At 45.0% G+C, this 18,096-nt stretch overlaps 1 protein-coding gene across 3 annotated transcripts in view; it reads left to right on the top strand.

Moving 5' to 3' along the window:
• The window catches only part of plod2 (procollagen-lysine, 2-oxoglutarate 5-dioxygenase 2), a 48,229-nt gene that overhangs the window by 24,154 nt on the left and 5,979 nt on the right, over positions 1-18,096 (top strand). For 2 of the 3 annotated variants that reach the window (XM_057323107.1, XM_057323109.1), the window contains exons 8-14: positions 11,323-11,424; positions 13,460-13,585; positions 13,677-13,798; positions 15,665-15,769; positions 16,681-16,806; positions 17,116-17,257; positions 17,915-17,977. In XM_057323107.1, coding sequence (XP_057179090.1) covers positions 11,323-11,424; positions 13,460-13,585; positions 13,677-13,798; positions 15,665-15,769; positions 16,681-16,806; positions 17,116-17,257; positions 17,915-17,977 — 786 coding nt within the window. The remainder of the gene's footprint in view (positions 1-11,322; positions 11,425-13,459; positions 13,586-13,676; positions 13,799-15,664; positions 15,770-16,680; positions 16,807-17,115; positions 17,258-17,914; positions 17,978-18,096) is intronic. The other variant, XM_057323108.1, reaches the window with a different exon arrangement.

The following is an 18,096-nucleotide window of genomic DNA, read 5'->3' as shown; positions in this document are numbered from 1 at the left end:
GAGGGGCGAGCGGTGGAGCGAGCCATTGGTTGCAATTCGAAACCTCACCGCTAGATGCCACTAAATTTCATACACTGGACCTTTAAGTCTGTACAAGTTTAGTCTATTAGCCTTGAGCCTGTTCATATGTCAGTATACTCATAAAATTTGCCATTTTTGTTAGTGTCAAAATGAATAGCCTGTAACAGAAAAACAACATATTACATTCGCAGATGTATTCATTTTTTGCTTTCAATAACCCCACATTCACCACCACTTATTATACACACATATTGTACTAAATGCTACATTACTAGCAAATAACATAACGCTCCTTGGCTCTTTAAAAAATGACAAAATGAGTCAACACAGTAAAACAAACTGCACTCATCAAGACATTTCACAGAGTCTTTAAGACACTGATATCCAGCAAATCCTGCAAGTCTTCAGAATAGGTGTCAGTGATTACTAGACAGTTCTCTGGCAACAATATGAGCATCACTCCCCTATTCTCACTGTCCAGCTGTTGAGTATGACAGTTGAACATTCACTGCATGTCTGGATGATAGCATAATCTCAACCACAGAGTGAGATGAGATTTTCCTGCTACCCTTCTCTGAAACATTAAACAAACCCAGACACTGTGTTGAGTCATCTTCTCCTGGTTCTTAACCATCTGTGCTGTTTCTAATGAATAATCATTCATCCAGAGCTCACCCTCATGCTTTATGGTCCAGACAGCCCCGTGGCAGTCCCTGGAAATCTTCTGTGAGATCTGTATCAGACCCTGGGGAATACAGATGTTCTCATAAACACTAATACAAGGACCAATAAAAATAACAAGGCTTGAGGATATAGTAGCTGATGGGTAGAAGCTAGTGGCTTTCGGTTTATAAAGACCGGACACCTCATTATTTCTGTCTGCTGTGTTTAACCAATTGACATCAGAGTGCCAGAGGTCAAGACCTGAGTGTTCAAGATTTGTCAGCATTGTTGCCACATTAGATCTCAAATTACCTACCACTATCTCAAATTGCTGAACACAGAACGTGTTAGTCAGACTGCATCTGGATACCATTTGTGGTTGAGGCTGGTTTGAATTGAAGATCCCCTCCTTAGTTATACTTTCTAACTTCCTGTAATTGAAAGCAGCATGTCAAGAGTGTGCAAGGCTCTTCTGCCAGAATCTGCATCCAACAACTTGTGTGCAATTGAAGTAAGGGTAAAGGCTTCTTTTACAGAAGAAACTCAAAGCTGGTTCCCTTTCTGCCGGTCTCTCGACGTTGTGTCGAGCCGACAGATGGGGTTCGTCCTTGAGAACCTATCGCTTCCGACTTCTTTAGAAAAGGCCAATCAAATTGGCGAGAAATTTGCATGCCGGATTCCGCCCCCGGATATCTGGGTATAAAAGGGAGACGGCGTGCTGCATTCATTCACCGTTTTTTCTTCGGAGCCTTCACACTGATCGACTTCGAGACTTCAAACTCTACGCCGGATTACTGCTGGAATCTTACGACGTGGTGCAGCGGACTGTCCCTTCCTGCAGCGACTTCCCCTGGGCGTCTCGGCAGTTCCAGAAGTGTTTGAGTTTTTTTCTCTAAAAGAGCAAATTTCTCCAGCGTGGCATGTCCCGCTGTTCTCGTGGGTGTAACACACTCATCGAGGACGGGGACGGACACGAGGTCTGCTTCCAATACGCTGGGGCAGCCCTTGTGGATACGTCCTTCCCGCACTGAGGGCGGTTGACGATTCAGACGTTGTGTCACGGGTGGCTGTGTTCCCACCTCGTCTGCTTCCCGTTCCGTGACAGCAGTGGCTACGGCCCTGCCGTCCGCTACGGTGAGCAGCGAGGGTGATATGAGGATAACTGTGAGCGCTAATCCGTCAGCCACCGGCTCGCGGACCGTTCGCACCTCGTCTCGCTCATCTGACCGTTCCCCATGAGACGGTCCCACCGTCTTGTTCCTCAACCACGTATTCGGAAACGGTGCGTGATGATGAGATGTCCGTTGCAGCATCGGAGGGTGACTTACTGGCATCTGACGCCGACGATTCCTCGGAGCTCCCTCCCTCGGGGGGTTGAGCCCAGGAAGAAGCGTACGTCGAAATGTCAGCCATGCTTTACCGGGCCGCCGGCATTGAGTTGCAGTGCACCGCACTGCCTCTCCCAACGCTCGCGGCTGGATACATGGTACCTCGGGTTTGAAAGCGACTCCAAGCCGCACTCGCCCCCAGTGCCGTGTTTTTGCGGAACTTAGTACGACCTGGAACGCCCCCTTTCGGCACGTGCACGTCAACTAGTTCCATCGCCCTTTCTTCCCTCGATGGTGGGGCAGCTAGAGGATACGTCGATGTCCCCCAGGGGCTCGACCTAGACTCCCGTCCAAAGCATGCAGGTTTTTTCGGCATCTTAGGTGTCAAGAGCTTACTCTGCTGCGGGCCAAGCTGTCCCCTCTCTCCACGCTATGGCCATCCTGCAGGTCCATCAGGCCAAGGCGTTGAGAGAGCTCCACGAGGGTAAGACCGACCCAGCGCTAATGCAGCACTTATGCTGTCACCTTGGTCGCCCGTAGAGCGAGGTCGGTGACGGCGCGAGCCCTTGGTCGGGCGATGTCCACACTTGTGTTCCAGGAGAGACACTTCTGGCTGAACCTTGCACAGATGAGTAATGCCGAGAAAGTCCGCGGGGGCTGTTTGGTGATACTGTCGAGCCGCAGTTCTCGACAGTAAAGGAGCAGACAGAGGATATCAAGCATATCCTCCCCCACCGCGACTCGGCCGCCCTCTGGCCGTCAAGATCCCGTGCATCGTCTGCTTCCCAGCAGCCCTGGTCCTCTTCAACGCCCTCCGGCTCCGGTGCCCCCCACTCAGGCGGCCCCCCGGAAGAAGACATCGAAGAGGAGACCACCACCCCGTCAGCAGCCGCAGCGGAAGCTGAAGTGGCCCACATGGGAAGACCCCAGGGAGATCGAGAATACCTTCGGGCCCGACCCCAGCCATTCCATCGCTGGTTGGTTGATCCGGGACGGTTCCTGCCCCGTCCCAACAACCCACTTCTAAGAGTTTTCTCTGTCTCTTGGTGTTTATCACAGCCGCTCTCACCCTCTACACGACGGTGTTCGGCAACTCGACATTGCGTCACGGTGAGACCCAATGTCGAGGATAATCAGCAGCCTAAGCACTCTCAATCGATGGTGCGTTGTGCTACATCATCGCCAGGCAGGTAAAACGGGGGTCCCCCCACGGCGAGGGATCCGCACTGCCAGCCATCGAACCACCCCCCGGGAGGTCGATGAAGCAGAACGTACCCCTAGCCTCCCTGTCTCGGTCCCTGGGAGCCTGACAAGAGCTTCCCAAACCGTCACGGTGACTACGGGATACGATCCGTCTCGGCTACGCGATCCAACTCCCCAGACGCCCGCCCAAGATTGAGGGCATCCTCTCAAACCTCAGTCAGAGGCAAGGATGCTCCCGTGCTTCGAGCCGAGGTTGCCACCCCTCTGGAGAGGAAGCGATCATGCTCATCCCTCTAGCCGAGATGTTCAACGGGTTTTACAGCCCGTACTTCATCGTCCCCAAAAAGGGGGGGGGCTGCTAGATCTGCGTACCCTGAACAGGCACCTACACAAGCTGCCGTTCAGGATGCTCACGCAGAAGCGCATCCTGACATCTATCAGATGTCAAGATTGGTTCATGGCAATCGATCTGAAGGATGCTTACTTTCATGTCTCGATTCTCCCTCATCATCGCCCGTTCCTACGGTTCACTTTCGAGGGTCGGGCATATCAGTACAGAGTCCTCCCTTTAGGTCTGTCCCTGTCCCCACGAGTCTTCACGAAGATCGTGGAAGCCGCCCTCACTCCCCTCAGGGAGAGAGGTGTGCGGGTACTAAACTATCTCAACGACTGGCTCATCTTGACACACTCGCGAGATCTGTTATGTACACACAGGGACCTAGTGCTCCGGCACCTAGATCGATTGGGACTACAGGTCAACCGGGAAAAGAGCAAGCTCTCCCCTGTGCAGAGCATCCTCTTTCTTGGTATGGAACTCAACTCTGTCTCCATTACAGCGCAACTGACTACAGAGTGCGCTCAGTCAGTGTTGAAATGCCTGGAACATTTCAAGCAGTCAGCGGTCCCCCTGAAACAATTTCAGAGGCTCCTGGGATGGCATCCTCGGCGGGGGTGATACCCCTCGAGTTGATGCACATGAGACCGCTCCAACACTGGCTACAGAGTCGAGTTCCCTGGAGAGCGTGGCACACCGGCAGCAGGCGGATGGTGATTACACCTCTCTGCCGACGCACCCTAACCCCTTGGTCTTCAATGACCTTTCTATGGACGGGGGTCCCTCTCGGGCAGATCACGAGGCGCGTCGTAGTGACGACAGGCGCCTCCCTGCAGGGTTAGGGTGCCGTGTGCAACGGGCACGTGGTGTCGTGGCGATGGACGGGCCCCCGCCTGCGCGGGCATATCAATTGCCTAGAGTTGTTGGATGTGCTACCTGCACTGAAGCTACAACCTCTCGTGCAGGATAAGCACGTGCTGGTCCGGTCGGACAGCACAACTGCCGTAGCGTATATCAACCGCCAGGGTGGCGTTCGCTCACGGCAGCTAGCACAACTCGCCCGACGCCTCCTCCTGTGGAGTCCGCAGGTGATCAGATCCCTGCGAGCCACACATATCCCAGGCGACCTGAACCAGACAGCCAATGCGCTCTCTCATCAGTTGACTCCTTGCGGAGAGTGGCGACTCCACCCCCGCGCAGTCCAGCTCATTGGGTACAGTTCGAGCGGGCTCAGGTATACCTCTTCGCCTCCCGGACACCACCCATTGCCCGCTAGGGTACTTCCCGTCCGAGGCCCCCCTCGGCACGGATGCTCTAGCGCACAACTGGCCGTGGGACAAGCGGAAGTACGCCTTCCCCCCAGTGAGCCTCATTGCACAGACCCTGTGCAAGGTCAGGGAAGAGGAGCATTAAGTGTACTAGTTGCGCCATACTGGCCCAACCGGACTTGGTTCTCGGAGCTAATGCTCTTGACGACAGCTCCCCCCTGGCCGATTCACCTGTCGAAGGACCTGCTTTCCCAGGGGAAGGGCATGTTATGGCACCCCAGGCCAGACCTCTGGAACCTCCATGTCTGGCCCCTGGACGGGACGAGGAGATCCTGAGCTAGGGCCCTGGCCACGAGGTGACTATACACCTACAAGTGGTGCCTCTTCTCATCCTGGTGCTCTTCTCGAAGAGAAGACCCGCGGAGTTGCTCGATCGGGAACGTGCTGTCCTTCCAGAGACTCGAGAGTAATCTCTCCCCTTCCACACTGAATGTGTATGTAGCCGCCATTGCTGCTCATCACGACCCAGTTGCTGGTAAGTCTCTAGGACAGCACAACCTGATCATTTGGTTCCTAAGGGGCGCGGGAAGGCTACTGCCTCACCCGTGCTCCGTACCCTCTTGCGACCTGGAGCCCCTCGGAGATGCCGCTCTTTCTCACCTCACGATGAAGACGGCTCTCCGGATGGCACTCAAGAGGGTAGCGGACCTACAAGCATTCTCCGTGTCCACAGATTGCCTAGAACTCGGGCCCGATGATTCTCACACTATCCTGAGACCCCGGCCCGGCTACGTGCCCAAAGTTCCCACCACTCCCCCTAGACACCAGGTGGTGAACTTACAGGCGCTCCCCACCGGGGAGGAAGACCCAACCCCATTCGTGTTGTGTCCAGTACGCGCATTGCGCCTCTATTTGGACCACACGCAGGGCCGCAGGAGCTCTGAGCAGCTCTTTGTCTGTTTTGGAGATCAGCAGAAGGGGAGGGCTGTCTCAAACAGAGATTGGCGCACTGGATCATGGACACCGTCACTACGGCATACCTGTCCTAAGATCGCCCGTGCCCACTGGCAGTGAGAGCTCACTCCACACAGAGTATAGCCTCCTCGTGGGCACTGGCTCGAGGCGCCTCTCTGGCAGACATCTGCAGAGCTGCAGGTTGGGCTACACCCAACACCTTCGCGAGGTCCTACAGCCTCCATGTAAAACCTGTATCAGCTCGAGTCTTGCAGGGCATCAGGTAAGACCGGCGGCCGGTATGGTGTACGCCTATGACAGTACCTTCCCCCCTTCTTCTAGGTGGGTCAGCGTACTAATTTAGCCTCCTTTCTTTCCCCACTGGGTGAAGAACAAGCACTCCATCCATCACTAAGCAAGCACCTCCTGCGGGCGGGCTGGGCAGAGTAGCCCTGCCCCTTAGGCCGGGTACCAACTGAGTTATCCACAACATAACTCTAACTGGACCTACACTGGGTTCCAAATTATTATGCAAATGATATCTTTCTCTGGTTTTCCTAATTTGTCGATGCAAATGACAGTCAGTATAATTTTCAAGTAATCAACAGTTAGGGTACATTTGGAATTTTATTGAACAAACCTCCCACTGACAACAGTATTTATTTAAAAAATGAAAAACTCAAAATGCACTGTTCCAAATTATTATGCACAACAGAGTTTGAAAACATTTCATAGGTTGTAAAAAACTGAAAATGGTCATTTGTTGAATTTGCAGCATTAGGAGGTCATATTTACTGAAATCAAAAGCTATTTCAATCAAAAACATCCTAACAGGGCAAGTTACATGTTAACATAGGACCCCTTCTTTGATATCACCTTCACAATTCTTGCATCCATTGAACTTGTGAGTTTTTGGATAGTTTCTGATTGAATTTCTTTGCAGGATGTCAGAATAGCCTCCCAGAGCTGCTGTTTTGATGCTAACTGCCTCCCACCATCATAGATCTTTCGCTTGAGGATGCTCCAAAGGTTCTCAATAAGGTTGAGGTCAGGGGAGGATGGTGGCCACACCATGAGTTTCTCTCCTTTTATGCCCATAGCAGCCAATGACACAGAGGTATTCTTTGCAGCATGAGATGGTGCATTGTCATGCATGAAGATGATTTTGCTACGGAAGGCATGGTTCTTCTTTTTGTACCATGGAAGAAAGTGCTCAGTCAGAAACTCTACATACCTTGCAGAGTTCATTTTCACACCTTCAGGGACCCTAAAGGGGCCCACCAGCTGTCTCCCAATGATTCCAGCCCAAAACATGACTCCGCCACCTCCTTGCTGACGTCGCAGCGTTGTTGGGACATGGTGGCCATCCACCAACCATCCACTACTCCATCCATCTGGACCATCCAGGGTTGCACGGCACTCATCAGTAAACAAGACTGTTTGAAAATTAGTGTTCATGTATGTGTGGGCCCACTGCAACCGTTTCTGCTTGTGAGCATTGGTTAGGGGTGGCCGAATAGTAGGTTTATGCACAACTGCAAGCATCTGGAGGATCCTACACCTTGAGGTTTTCGGGACTCCCGAGGCACCAGCAGCTTCAAATACCTGTTTGCTGCTTTGCAATGGCATTTTTGCAGCTGCTCTCTTAATCCGATGAATTTGTCTGGAAGAAACCTTCCTCATTCTTCCTTTATCTGCACGAACCCTTCTGTGCTCTGAATCAGCCACAAATCTCTTCACAGTACGATGATCTCGCTTAAGTTTTCGTGAAATATCTAATGTTTTCATACCTTGTCCAAGACATTGCACTATTTGACGCTTTTCGGCAGCAGACAGATCCTTTTTCTTTCCCATATTGCTTGAAACCTGTGGCCTGCTTAATAATGTGGAACGTCCTTCTTAAGTAGTTTTCCTTTAATTGGGCTCACCTGGCAAACTACTTATCACAGGTGTCTGAGTTTGATTTCAGTGATCCAAAGAGCACTGAGACACAATACCATCCATAAGTTTAATTGAACAATATAAAATTAAATGTTTACGACACGTAAATCCAATTTGCATAATAATTTGGAACGCAGTGTAATGCTACCGGACGTTGTAACCCCCCAGCAGGGCGGTTCCGTCTGATGTATCCTCATGATTGGTTCCCACCTTGGTAACCCATGACCTTCCCTAGGTGGACCTCCACCTTGCGGTTAACTCCTTCAGTCCGCACATTCCTCTCATGAGTTCTCCCCTAACAGCGAGACCATGTTGGTATCTCCACTAAACTCCTCCCTATGGTAGGAAGTGGTCTCTGTAGCGCATCCTCCATTTGAGGAAGTAGTGCTTACCCAGTGGCCTTACGGTACCGGGCGGCTTCTCGCTGTTAGAGAAACAAGGCCGCCGCCTGTGAGGGCCGAAGGCAGGGGCCTTCCCACCTTTCAAGAAAAGCTCTGTGACCCCCTACCTACCCACTGGTAGGTTACAATTTCGCGGTAGCGCTCACGGCTGACACGCCCAGGCCAGTTACCGTCGCTTCGCTAGAGATTGTGACAGGGCACAGCATTGTGGCATTTTCCATAGGAACCCAATCTGTCAGCTCGACACAACATCGAGAGACCGACAGAAAGGGAACGTCTTGGTTACGGATGTAACCTCAGTTCCCTGATGGAGGGAACGAGACGTTGTGTCCTTCTTGCCACAACACGTGCTGCCCGCTGCAGCAGTCGTGAGAGGTTCTCAGGCGCCTCAGAACAAAGGTGAATGAATGCAGCACGCCGTCTCCCTTTTATACCCGGATATCCGGGGGCGGAGTCCGGCATGCAAATTTCATTCGCCAATTTCATTGGCCTTTTCTAAAGAAGTCGGAAGCGATAGGTTCTCAAGGATGAACCCCATCTGTCGGCTCGACACAACGTCTCGTTCCCTCCATCAGGGTACTGAGGTTACATCCGTAACCAAGACGTTTTCTCAGCTAAGTATAGCCAATGGGCAGTTTGTTAGAGTGTTTGGTTTATACATTTAATTGAGTTCATTGAGTCCTGCTATTACATTGTAATAAAGGGTTTAGTATCATTTTCGGTCATATATGTATTATCATATATACATTCAGTCTATTAATATGTCTCATTTTCTACATTTACCCTTTAACTTTTTGTACAACACTGGTTTACTCTTGTCATTTGGTTTGCAGGACTGCACTAATTGCTATATGAGGTTGTTTTGGATAGAAGCAGGTTTATCAAAGTTAAAACTATTAAAACATTTCTGTTAATTGAAACAAAATTTGGCTTGAATATTATTTGCAAAACTTAAAGCAACAAAGTGACATAAATTTAAGTTCAGGCACTAATGTTATTAACTGAAAATAATTAAAAACTGAAATATACATGAGTTAAACTTATATAGCAATATACAAAATGGACAGTAAAAATATAAAAATGAAACTCATAAATGTTGGCAGTCTATCAGATTCCACGTATTATATTATCTTGCTACATTAGCTTTTTCTATGAATATACACTCACCTAAAGGATTATTAGGAACACCATACTAATACGGTGTTTGACCCCCTTTCGCCTTCAGAACTGCCTTAATTCTACGTGGCATTGATTCAACAAGGTGCTGAAAGCATTCTTTATAAATGTTGGCCCATATTGATAGGATAGCATCTTGCAGTTGATGGAGATTTGTGGGATGCACATCCAGGGCACGAAGCTCCCGTTCCACCACATCCCAAAGATGTTCTATCGGGTTGAGATCTGGTGACTGTGGGGGCCATTCTAGTACAGTGAACTCATTGTCATGTTCAAGAAACCAATTTGAAATGATTCGAGCTTTGTGACATGGTGCATTATCCTGCTGGAAGTAGCCATTAGAGGATGGGTACATGGTGGTCATAAAGGGATGGACATGGTCAGAAACAATGCTCAGGTAGGCCGTGGCATTTAAACGATGCCCAATTGGCACTAAGGGGCCTAAAGTGTGCCAAGAAAACATCCCCCACACCATTACACCACCACCACCAGCCTGCACAGTGGTAACAAGGCATGATGGATCCATGTTCTCATTCTGTTTACGCCAAATTCTGACTCTACCATTTGAATGTCTCAACAGAAATCGAGACTCATCAGACCAGGCAACATTTTTCCAGTCTTCAACTGTCCAATTTTGGTGAGCTCGTGCAAATTGTAGCCTCTTTTTCCTATTTGTAGTGGAGATGAGTGGTACCCGGTGGGGTCTTCTGCTGTTGTAGCCCATCTGCCTCAAGGTTGTGCGTGTTGTGGCTTCACAAATGCTTTGCTGCATACCTCGGTTGTAACGAGTGGTTATTTCAGTCAAAGTTGCTCTTCTATCAGCTTGAATCAGTCGGCCCATTCTCCTCTGACCTCTAGCATCAACAAGGCATTTTCGCCCACAGGACTGCCGCATACTGGATGTTTTTCCCTTTTCACACCATTCTTTGTAAACCCTAGAAATGGTTGTGCGTGAAAATCCCAGTAACTGAGCAGATTGTGAAATACTCAGACCGGCCCGTCTGGCACCAACAACCATGCCACGCTCAAAATTGCTTAAATCACCTTTCTTTCCCATTCTGACATTCAGTTTGGAGTTCAGGAGATTGTCTTGACCAGGACCACACCCCTAAATGCATTGAAGCAACTGCCATGTGATTGGTTGATTAGATAATTGCATTAATGAGAAATTGAACAGGTGTTCCTAATAATCCTTTAGGTGAGTGTAGTTTAGGGCTGGAACAAACCTATTACATACTATAACATACATAAGGACGTTAGTGGGCCCCCACCCCAGCAATGTGCCTTGTTGTCCTCCCTCTGACCACAGCCATGTTGGGTTACAAATATACATATGAAACTTATTAAAGTGGGTTCTGTGTAGCTACTTGTAGAAAGCAAATATTTGTCAATGTAAATAGCATTTGTGTCCCTTGGGCTGAGCAGAGGGTTGAGCTTTGGAAAGCATAGACACCTTTATCGCACAAATCAACAACGACTAAAGATAAATATTTAGGGCTTTCTGTAAAGTTTAGGCTTAAGCTGTTTATGCTATTGAGAAAATTTGTTTCAACATTCAAATTTTAGTTAAACACAGACAAGCATTTCAATATGAAACGACCATCAGATGTGAAGTTTCCATCTATGTGATGCTGTCCTATAAATTTCCATCGAGAATTTACAATCACTGTCATATATTGTTTGATGTGTGTTCTGCCATAAATCTAAATTCACAGTCCACCAATAATAACAGTTCAGTTGAAGTGCATTTCATGACAATTTGATAGCAGGAATCATTTTTGGTTTAACGTTCCAACCAAAACTACCATGGGCTGGCCCAGAGAAAGGATAGACATTTCCCATCCTTGCTGAAACATAAATCACTTTAACCACCTCTTTTTTGACCAAAAAGTACATTTCTTAAGTTCACGTTTATAGTGCATTCAAGCTATTAGGACATGAGACTTGAACCCATGACCTTGATGTTCCTACAGTGCCACGTGGTACCAGTTCAACTACAGGAACACTGTGTTTAACTCTCCTTTTTATTCCAGATATACTTGAATTACTTGGCCAACTACATCCCCAACGCGTGGAACTATGAGCGAGGCTGTACTATCTGTGACCACGACATGGTGGATTTGTCCCAGCTTAAAGTAAGTCATCCAGTGACCTCCAAAGTGGGATTTATCATTTCTTTTCCCTCTCAGAATCCTAAAACTCATCCAGACCTACTAATAATAGATGACTCTATATGTAAGAACTGGTTGTTCTGTTTCGGGTTTCACTTTGTGATAATCCAGGAGAAGTCAAGCTTGAGACTCATGAATGTTTTATCCAACAATAGCAAGCATCTTGCCCTACGTCTCCCCAGGCTTTCATTAAAGCTGTATAAATGCCCATGAGGAGCCACTTGAGGAAGAGGAAGTTGTGCTCTGCTGTGGTGCAGGAAATGGCTTTTGGTTTTTAGACAGTTTCACTTACTGGGGTGTTGCTGTCAACCAGACCTGTCTTTAGCGGGTAGTGTAGTATGGAGTTTTATCCACAGGGTAACTTATAGTGGTTGTCCTGAAAATTTGTGACAGGATTCAGCTAAGGCTGCCAGAAAATCAACCCTGGGTACTAGCAAGTTCATTGCTAAGGGGGTTCTGGGGGGTCCATGTCAAAACAGCCCACTCCAAGTGTCTGATATTCTGATCCTTAGAAATGGGGTGAATCTTTTTGTCACGCTGGTAAATCGTAAACTAATACTAAGAGAATCCACATAATTCATGTTTAAAGCAAAAATGATGGGTGATGAGTTACGTTTCAAAATGTAAAACTAAGGGCCAGGGGTTTGTTTAAGTTCTTCACCATCAAATAATGACTGGGAATAATGACCACCAATTCCTACCACATGGAAAAGAGCAGAATTTATTTTTAGCCCAGCAACATTTTCAAGAGGCTGGTGGAGAATTTCTCTTCACTTTGACATTTTTATTCTAATTACAAAACACAGTGTTGTGCTAAATGGAACCCAAATCAATAACTTTGCTTATCTCTTGCTTCTCAGACATTTCTTCTTAGAAAAAGACCCAACAATGAGTCTTCCTAAAGATGTCAACAATGTCTTAAAATGTGACAGGGTTTTTTTTTTTTGCCAGCAGCTAATTCATTACGACATCTTGACTTTTTGATGGATCGAGGTTCAGCCAAGTTTATTGTTAGTCGGGGTGAAGGAGTGGCCGGGTCATACAACCTTCATCTGCTTTGTGGTTTTGGGTTGTTTGTTGAAGAATGGACGAGAGTTCAGATTCTCACACTGTCTATGCTTAGGTCAAAAGGGCCCAGTTAAAGGAAACTGTCCCGGTCTAGACTCTTCAAAATCCTCTGTGTCTCCTGTTTAGTCCCTGGTCCTCTGTTAGTAACAATTTGCAGACCTCTGGCTCGATTCTTGGACACTCCCTTCAGAAACACAGAGCCAGGGTCGGAACGGGAAAATTACATGGTGCCAGTTAGGCCCCGTTTCATCTAGTGAGCTGTGAAGACTGGTCAAGAACCACAAAAGTAGTGACCGGTCCATGTATCCTTAAGCTCAATGTCATGGGAAAGAAACCTCGACTTTCTCTAAGACCTCCAGCAGAGCTCTGGGTAAACTATGGCCAACAAGTTGTTTGCAATATACTGTTTGTTTACCTATCAGTGAGCAATGCTTTAAATTATTTAATTTTAAAAATGAAGAAAAAGATGAAAATATGGAGTTTAGTTGTTAAAGTGTATATGTCAAAGATAAATAAAAGCTTATCAGAACTATACACTTTATTTGTGTTTATTTTATGTTTTTGCTTGTTTTAGACAATGAATCAAACTCAAAATATGAGGCAGTGTAGGACAAAGAGAGAGTTTGTGACTCTCATATCAAATTTTTAAAACAATGCTCAATTATTCACAATATTATATCAATAACACTATATTTATAATCAAGTTTTGAATACCATGGTTATTGCCAATACTGATGTATTTATTTGTTTGTTTTCCACCATGTTAAATGAGATTAAACATGTTTATTTGTAAAACATTATATTTAAATTTAAAGCATACAACATATATAATCTAGGGTTTTGGTCCACCTAGTAAAACATGTGAATTTCTTCATCGCATGATAAAGTGCTCTCCATTAACGTTTGACGACTTTTCTCTTTATGTAAACAGGAGTTTCCACGAGTGACTGTTGGTGTATATATTGAACAGCCGACTCCATTCCTGCCAGAGTTCCTCCAGAGGCTCCTCACACTCGATTATCCCAAAGATAAACTGGATGTCTTTGTTCATAACAGTGTGAGTGTCTGGCCGAGAAAGCAATGATAAACATTTGACCTTTTGAATTTCAGGCTGTTCATGAACCTTTTCTTCGTTTTGTGTTCTTCAGGAGGTTTACCATGAGAAGCACATACAGAAATTCTGGGTGGAAAACAAGGATGTGTTCCGCAGCTTTAAGGTTGTCGGACCCGAAGAAAACTTGAGTCAAGGGGAATCACGGAACATGGGCATGTAAGTGTCTCCTTATTGTTAGAGTGGCTTTCGAAAATATGGAATGACTGAGTAAATTACAATGCAAAACGGACTCTTAACTTGTCATCCAAGATTAAAGCAAACCTCTGCCACATGTCAGCTCCTTATAAACACAACAAAAACATGAGCGTATGCGTACAGCCGAATGCACAGCCTTGCAAAGTTTATTGCTTTCGACTAATGCTCGTACACACGGGTTTTGACACATGCGCATTAGGACATATTGCAATACCTCTCCGGGCCTACAGGGGTCAGGTTTTCTTCTACTATCTCGAATCAATGCTCCCAGGACACGGTTGCCACCTGGTAGTAAAATTAATTACTGCAAGAAATGGAATGCGCGACCTGTGCGTACTTAGTAAGGAACGCGAGGTAACAAAACTCTGGCAGTGTGCGTACAGTACGCGCGTACTATTCTGATGACAAAATGTGCGTCATGCGCACTGTACGCTGTCCCTCACGTACGCGTAAAAAGCGAACTATACTTCAGCCTTAATTCTTAGCCCAGGACCAAAACTAATCTGATCTGCTTTTACTGTACTGTGTAAGTCTGCTTTCATACGGTGACCCCATTGAGAACACATTTGCAACCACCTCTATTGGTATATGTTGGTTTTGCATGAGCACATACCATTCACATTGACTTCAGGAAATGTAAAATGTTTTTAGCATGTGTATGAAGTCATTTACCCTATGTTGACTTGTCTGTTAGCTGTGCTCTTGCTGGTTTCTTACCTCATGTCTGTGTTTGGAGTTGGTGGCTGCTGCCATGGTGATCTCATTCAAGTTGTTTGTCTTAATTGTTAGGGCCAGAAATGTTTGTTTAAGGAGCCAACACAGATGTTAAATGATGGGTTTTTTTCAGACACCTGTGTTTCAGAGTGTAGCTTTTTAAGAATATTTTAAAGCACAAATTAATACATTTGTTCAGAATGACAACCAGAAGATATTTTACTGCGTAGAAGCTCTTTTAGCCTGAGAGACCAAATGAAACACTGACTCCACTAAACTCCATTATCAGCTTTGTTTTAGATGCTTTCAGATAGTCTCATATCAGTCTAAAATTTGAGTATTCTTATTTATTTTTATTTTGGGTTTGTAGAGGTGGAGGTGTACTTTATTGTCCATTACCATGTAAATTTGTCTTCGACTCCAAGCTGCCACGATTACAATCACAATACATCACAATAACAACACCATACAACAACACACTGTAAAAAAAAATCTTGAACCTGGGGCGACAGTAAAATACCGTAAAGTAAAAAAATGTTCACATAAAATGAAATGCTTTTAATGTTATTCCTTAACCACACATATATATATATATATATATATAGGAAGAATTTATTTCCAAAACGAGATAATATCAATCAAAACTGCAGTTGGTTTGTTTTGATTTAAGCTATAATAACAAAAAATACAGCTAACTAACGAAAGTAACACAATAAAGACATGATTTTTGAAAAGAAAACGGAGTTATCTCATTTTGGAAACAAACTCTTCATATATACTGTATGTTTTTTACATTATACTTGAAAAATCTGTAAAAAAAATAACAGTGAAAGTATGTAAAATTGCTTTTTTACAGTGCATAACACAACCATACAACATTACAAACAATACAAGTAATACTTTAATACTACACTTACGTCTTACTACTTAAAATAAAAATATTTATAGGCACCACTTTTTCTGCCGGTAATAATTGATACATTTTATTAAAAAAACACCTAAAATCAGTCACTATACGTTGTGCGTTATTAAAAAACAGCTGATTTTTATATTGTACATAGCATAGAAATTTACTTCTATTATTAACAAACACAAAAACTCTTTTTTCAACAGGGATTTGTGCAGAAAGGATCTTTTATGTGACTACTACTTCAGCATTGATGCAGATGTAATGCTCACCAATCGACAAACTCTCAAACTCCTCATGGAGCAAAACAGGTGATTTTACTGTAATGCCATATATTTCATTCCTCTGGAATCTTCCAAAGTAACCGTTTGTCCCTCAAGCGCCTCAAAAAACCTCAAAAATCTCACTGTGGACTGAACGCACATCCCTCGCAGTATAAAAATATGCCTGGGTGGCTTCCTGTTTTCCCATGGTGCATGGAAAGAGTCAGCGGCGTATTGCATGAACTCCTACAATAAACAGGGCTAAACGGTGCTGCATTTAGCATGTGACAGCGCTTAGCACTCTTTTGCATGACTCTGGAGGAAGCCCGTCTCAGATATTTAAAGAAGCTTTAAAGAAGCCTTGGGAAATCTCTCTTGTGACCTCTGGGTTGTGGCGTGAAATCGTAACTCGGAACTGTGGACATGTGGAATTTTACTTTCTTGCTTTCACATTGTTGACCAACACTATAATTTCCACTAATGTGAATGACATGTTTACCTCAGTCAAGTGATATCCGGTATGCTTGCAACGTTTATTGGTCAGAATGGAGTTGAAGTGCCCAACTGTGTGACTTTAGAAGCTCAGTCGGTTTCACGAGCCGATGCCCTCTTCACAACCTCACGCAAGAAAATATGCTCATATTGATCATTGAAATGACACATTTTTGTTCAATGCTTTTTACTTTACAAGTCGTTATCCAATCGTTTTTCGATACAATGAAAGTCAATGGGGTTCAGTGTTGTTTGGATACCAACATTCTTGACAATATCTTCTTTTGTGTTCTGCAGAAGAAAGAAAACCATACTGGTTTGAAAGGACATGAGGGGGAATAAATAATGACAGATTTAAATGTACATTTTCTCGTGTTATCACATTTTTTGGAACACTTGACTGTCAGCAGAGATGCTCACAGATGTTAACGTCATTGAACTTTTCCTTTATCACGTTTTCCCGTCAGAAAAATAATTGGGCCGCTTGTCACCCGTCATGGAAAACTGTGGTCCAATTTTTGGGGAGCCCTAAGCCTGGATGGTTATTATGCAAGATCAGAGGACTACATTGATATTGTGCAGGGAAAGCGTGTGTGAGTATCTTCTCCTGCTCTGATCTATGCCTGGATCATTTCATTTAGACTAAATCAAAGCCAGTAGGACTTGAGCTTTTTACCAAAAATAGATGGCTTATTCTAGATTTTTAAATGTCTAAACTTACATGAGCTAATCTGTAGCAAAAAAAAAATGTAGGTGAATTAAAGTAGTTAGTAAAACATGCAAAATTTCCTTGAATTTTTCTCTTTCATGATCAATATTATACAGGGCATTTAAGCGATCCCTGCATGTATGTTTTAAGACGTGTTCATGTCCTGAGCTGACCTTTTGTCTTGTGTTAACAGTGGTGTGTGGAATATCCCCTTCATGGCCCACGTCTACCTGATAAAGGGCCAGACTCTGAGGAATGAGCTGAAAGAAAAGAATGTTTTTGTCTTGGAGAAGCTGGATCCTGACCTGGCCATGTGCAGGAATGCCAGAGAGCTGGTATGACCAAACAAAGAGCTGTACAGTAACTACAGATACAGTGTACTAGATCAACATCTCTTGCTGTCTTTTAATAATATTCAATGATGTTCAATGTAAAATACAGTCTAAGCCTAAATTTATAGATAGTTTACTGTTATTATAAAAACAAATATTTTTCAATGCTTTTAAACATATGCTGTTCCTCTGTGATCAGGATGTAACTGGCAAGTATCCAGAGTATATAATGTGCTGTTTGTGTTGAAAGCATGAATGTTCTGTGTTTTCATGGCATCTGTGCATTTTCAGTTTCATGTCCCATCATCCTCTTCCCTTGTTACATCTATCCCATCACTTTGAATTGAAATGGGAAAGTCTGGTTGGCTGCTATGTTGTCTCTCAACGAACCCTACTAACAACTGCTTTTTTCCACCTAAAAGACTTCATGTCTACTAAACTAACTGTTAATGACAACCTAAAGCTTCGCATAAGCTCTGACCAGAAAGTTGTCCAACTAAAAAACTCTAAAAGCTGCACAAGTTTTTCAAAAGCTCTACCCTGGCAAGGTTTTATATGCAGTATATGTGGCGGGTCCATTTCTTCCCTCATGCTCTCTTTCTATTTTACGTTTTTTTTCCCTCATTAAATAATTCACATGGTGCTTTTCCTTCATTTTAGACAATACAAAGAGAAAGAGAATCTCCTTCTCCGGAATCATTCCATATGCTCAGACCCCCAAAGGTTCCTCTTGTTTTACTTATTCTATACTGTAAAATACAAATAAATGTTTTACAGCAAGCTCCAATCTCTTTCCCAAAGGCTAAGCAAGCAATAATCCAACCATTACTAATTGTAGTATT

The sequence above is a fragment of the Triplophysa rosa genome, linkage group LG23, assembly GCF_024868665.1.
Source record: "Triplophysa rosa linkage group LG23, Trosa_1v2, whole genome shotgun sequence".
Lineage (NCBI taxonomy): Eukaryota > Metazoa > Chordata > Actinopteri > Cypriniformes > Nemacheilidae > Triplophysa > Triplophysa rosa.
Note: the sequence above shows the minus strand (reverse complement) of the source record. Positions and strands in the feature narration are given on the sequence as shown.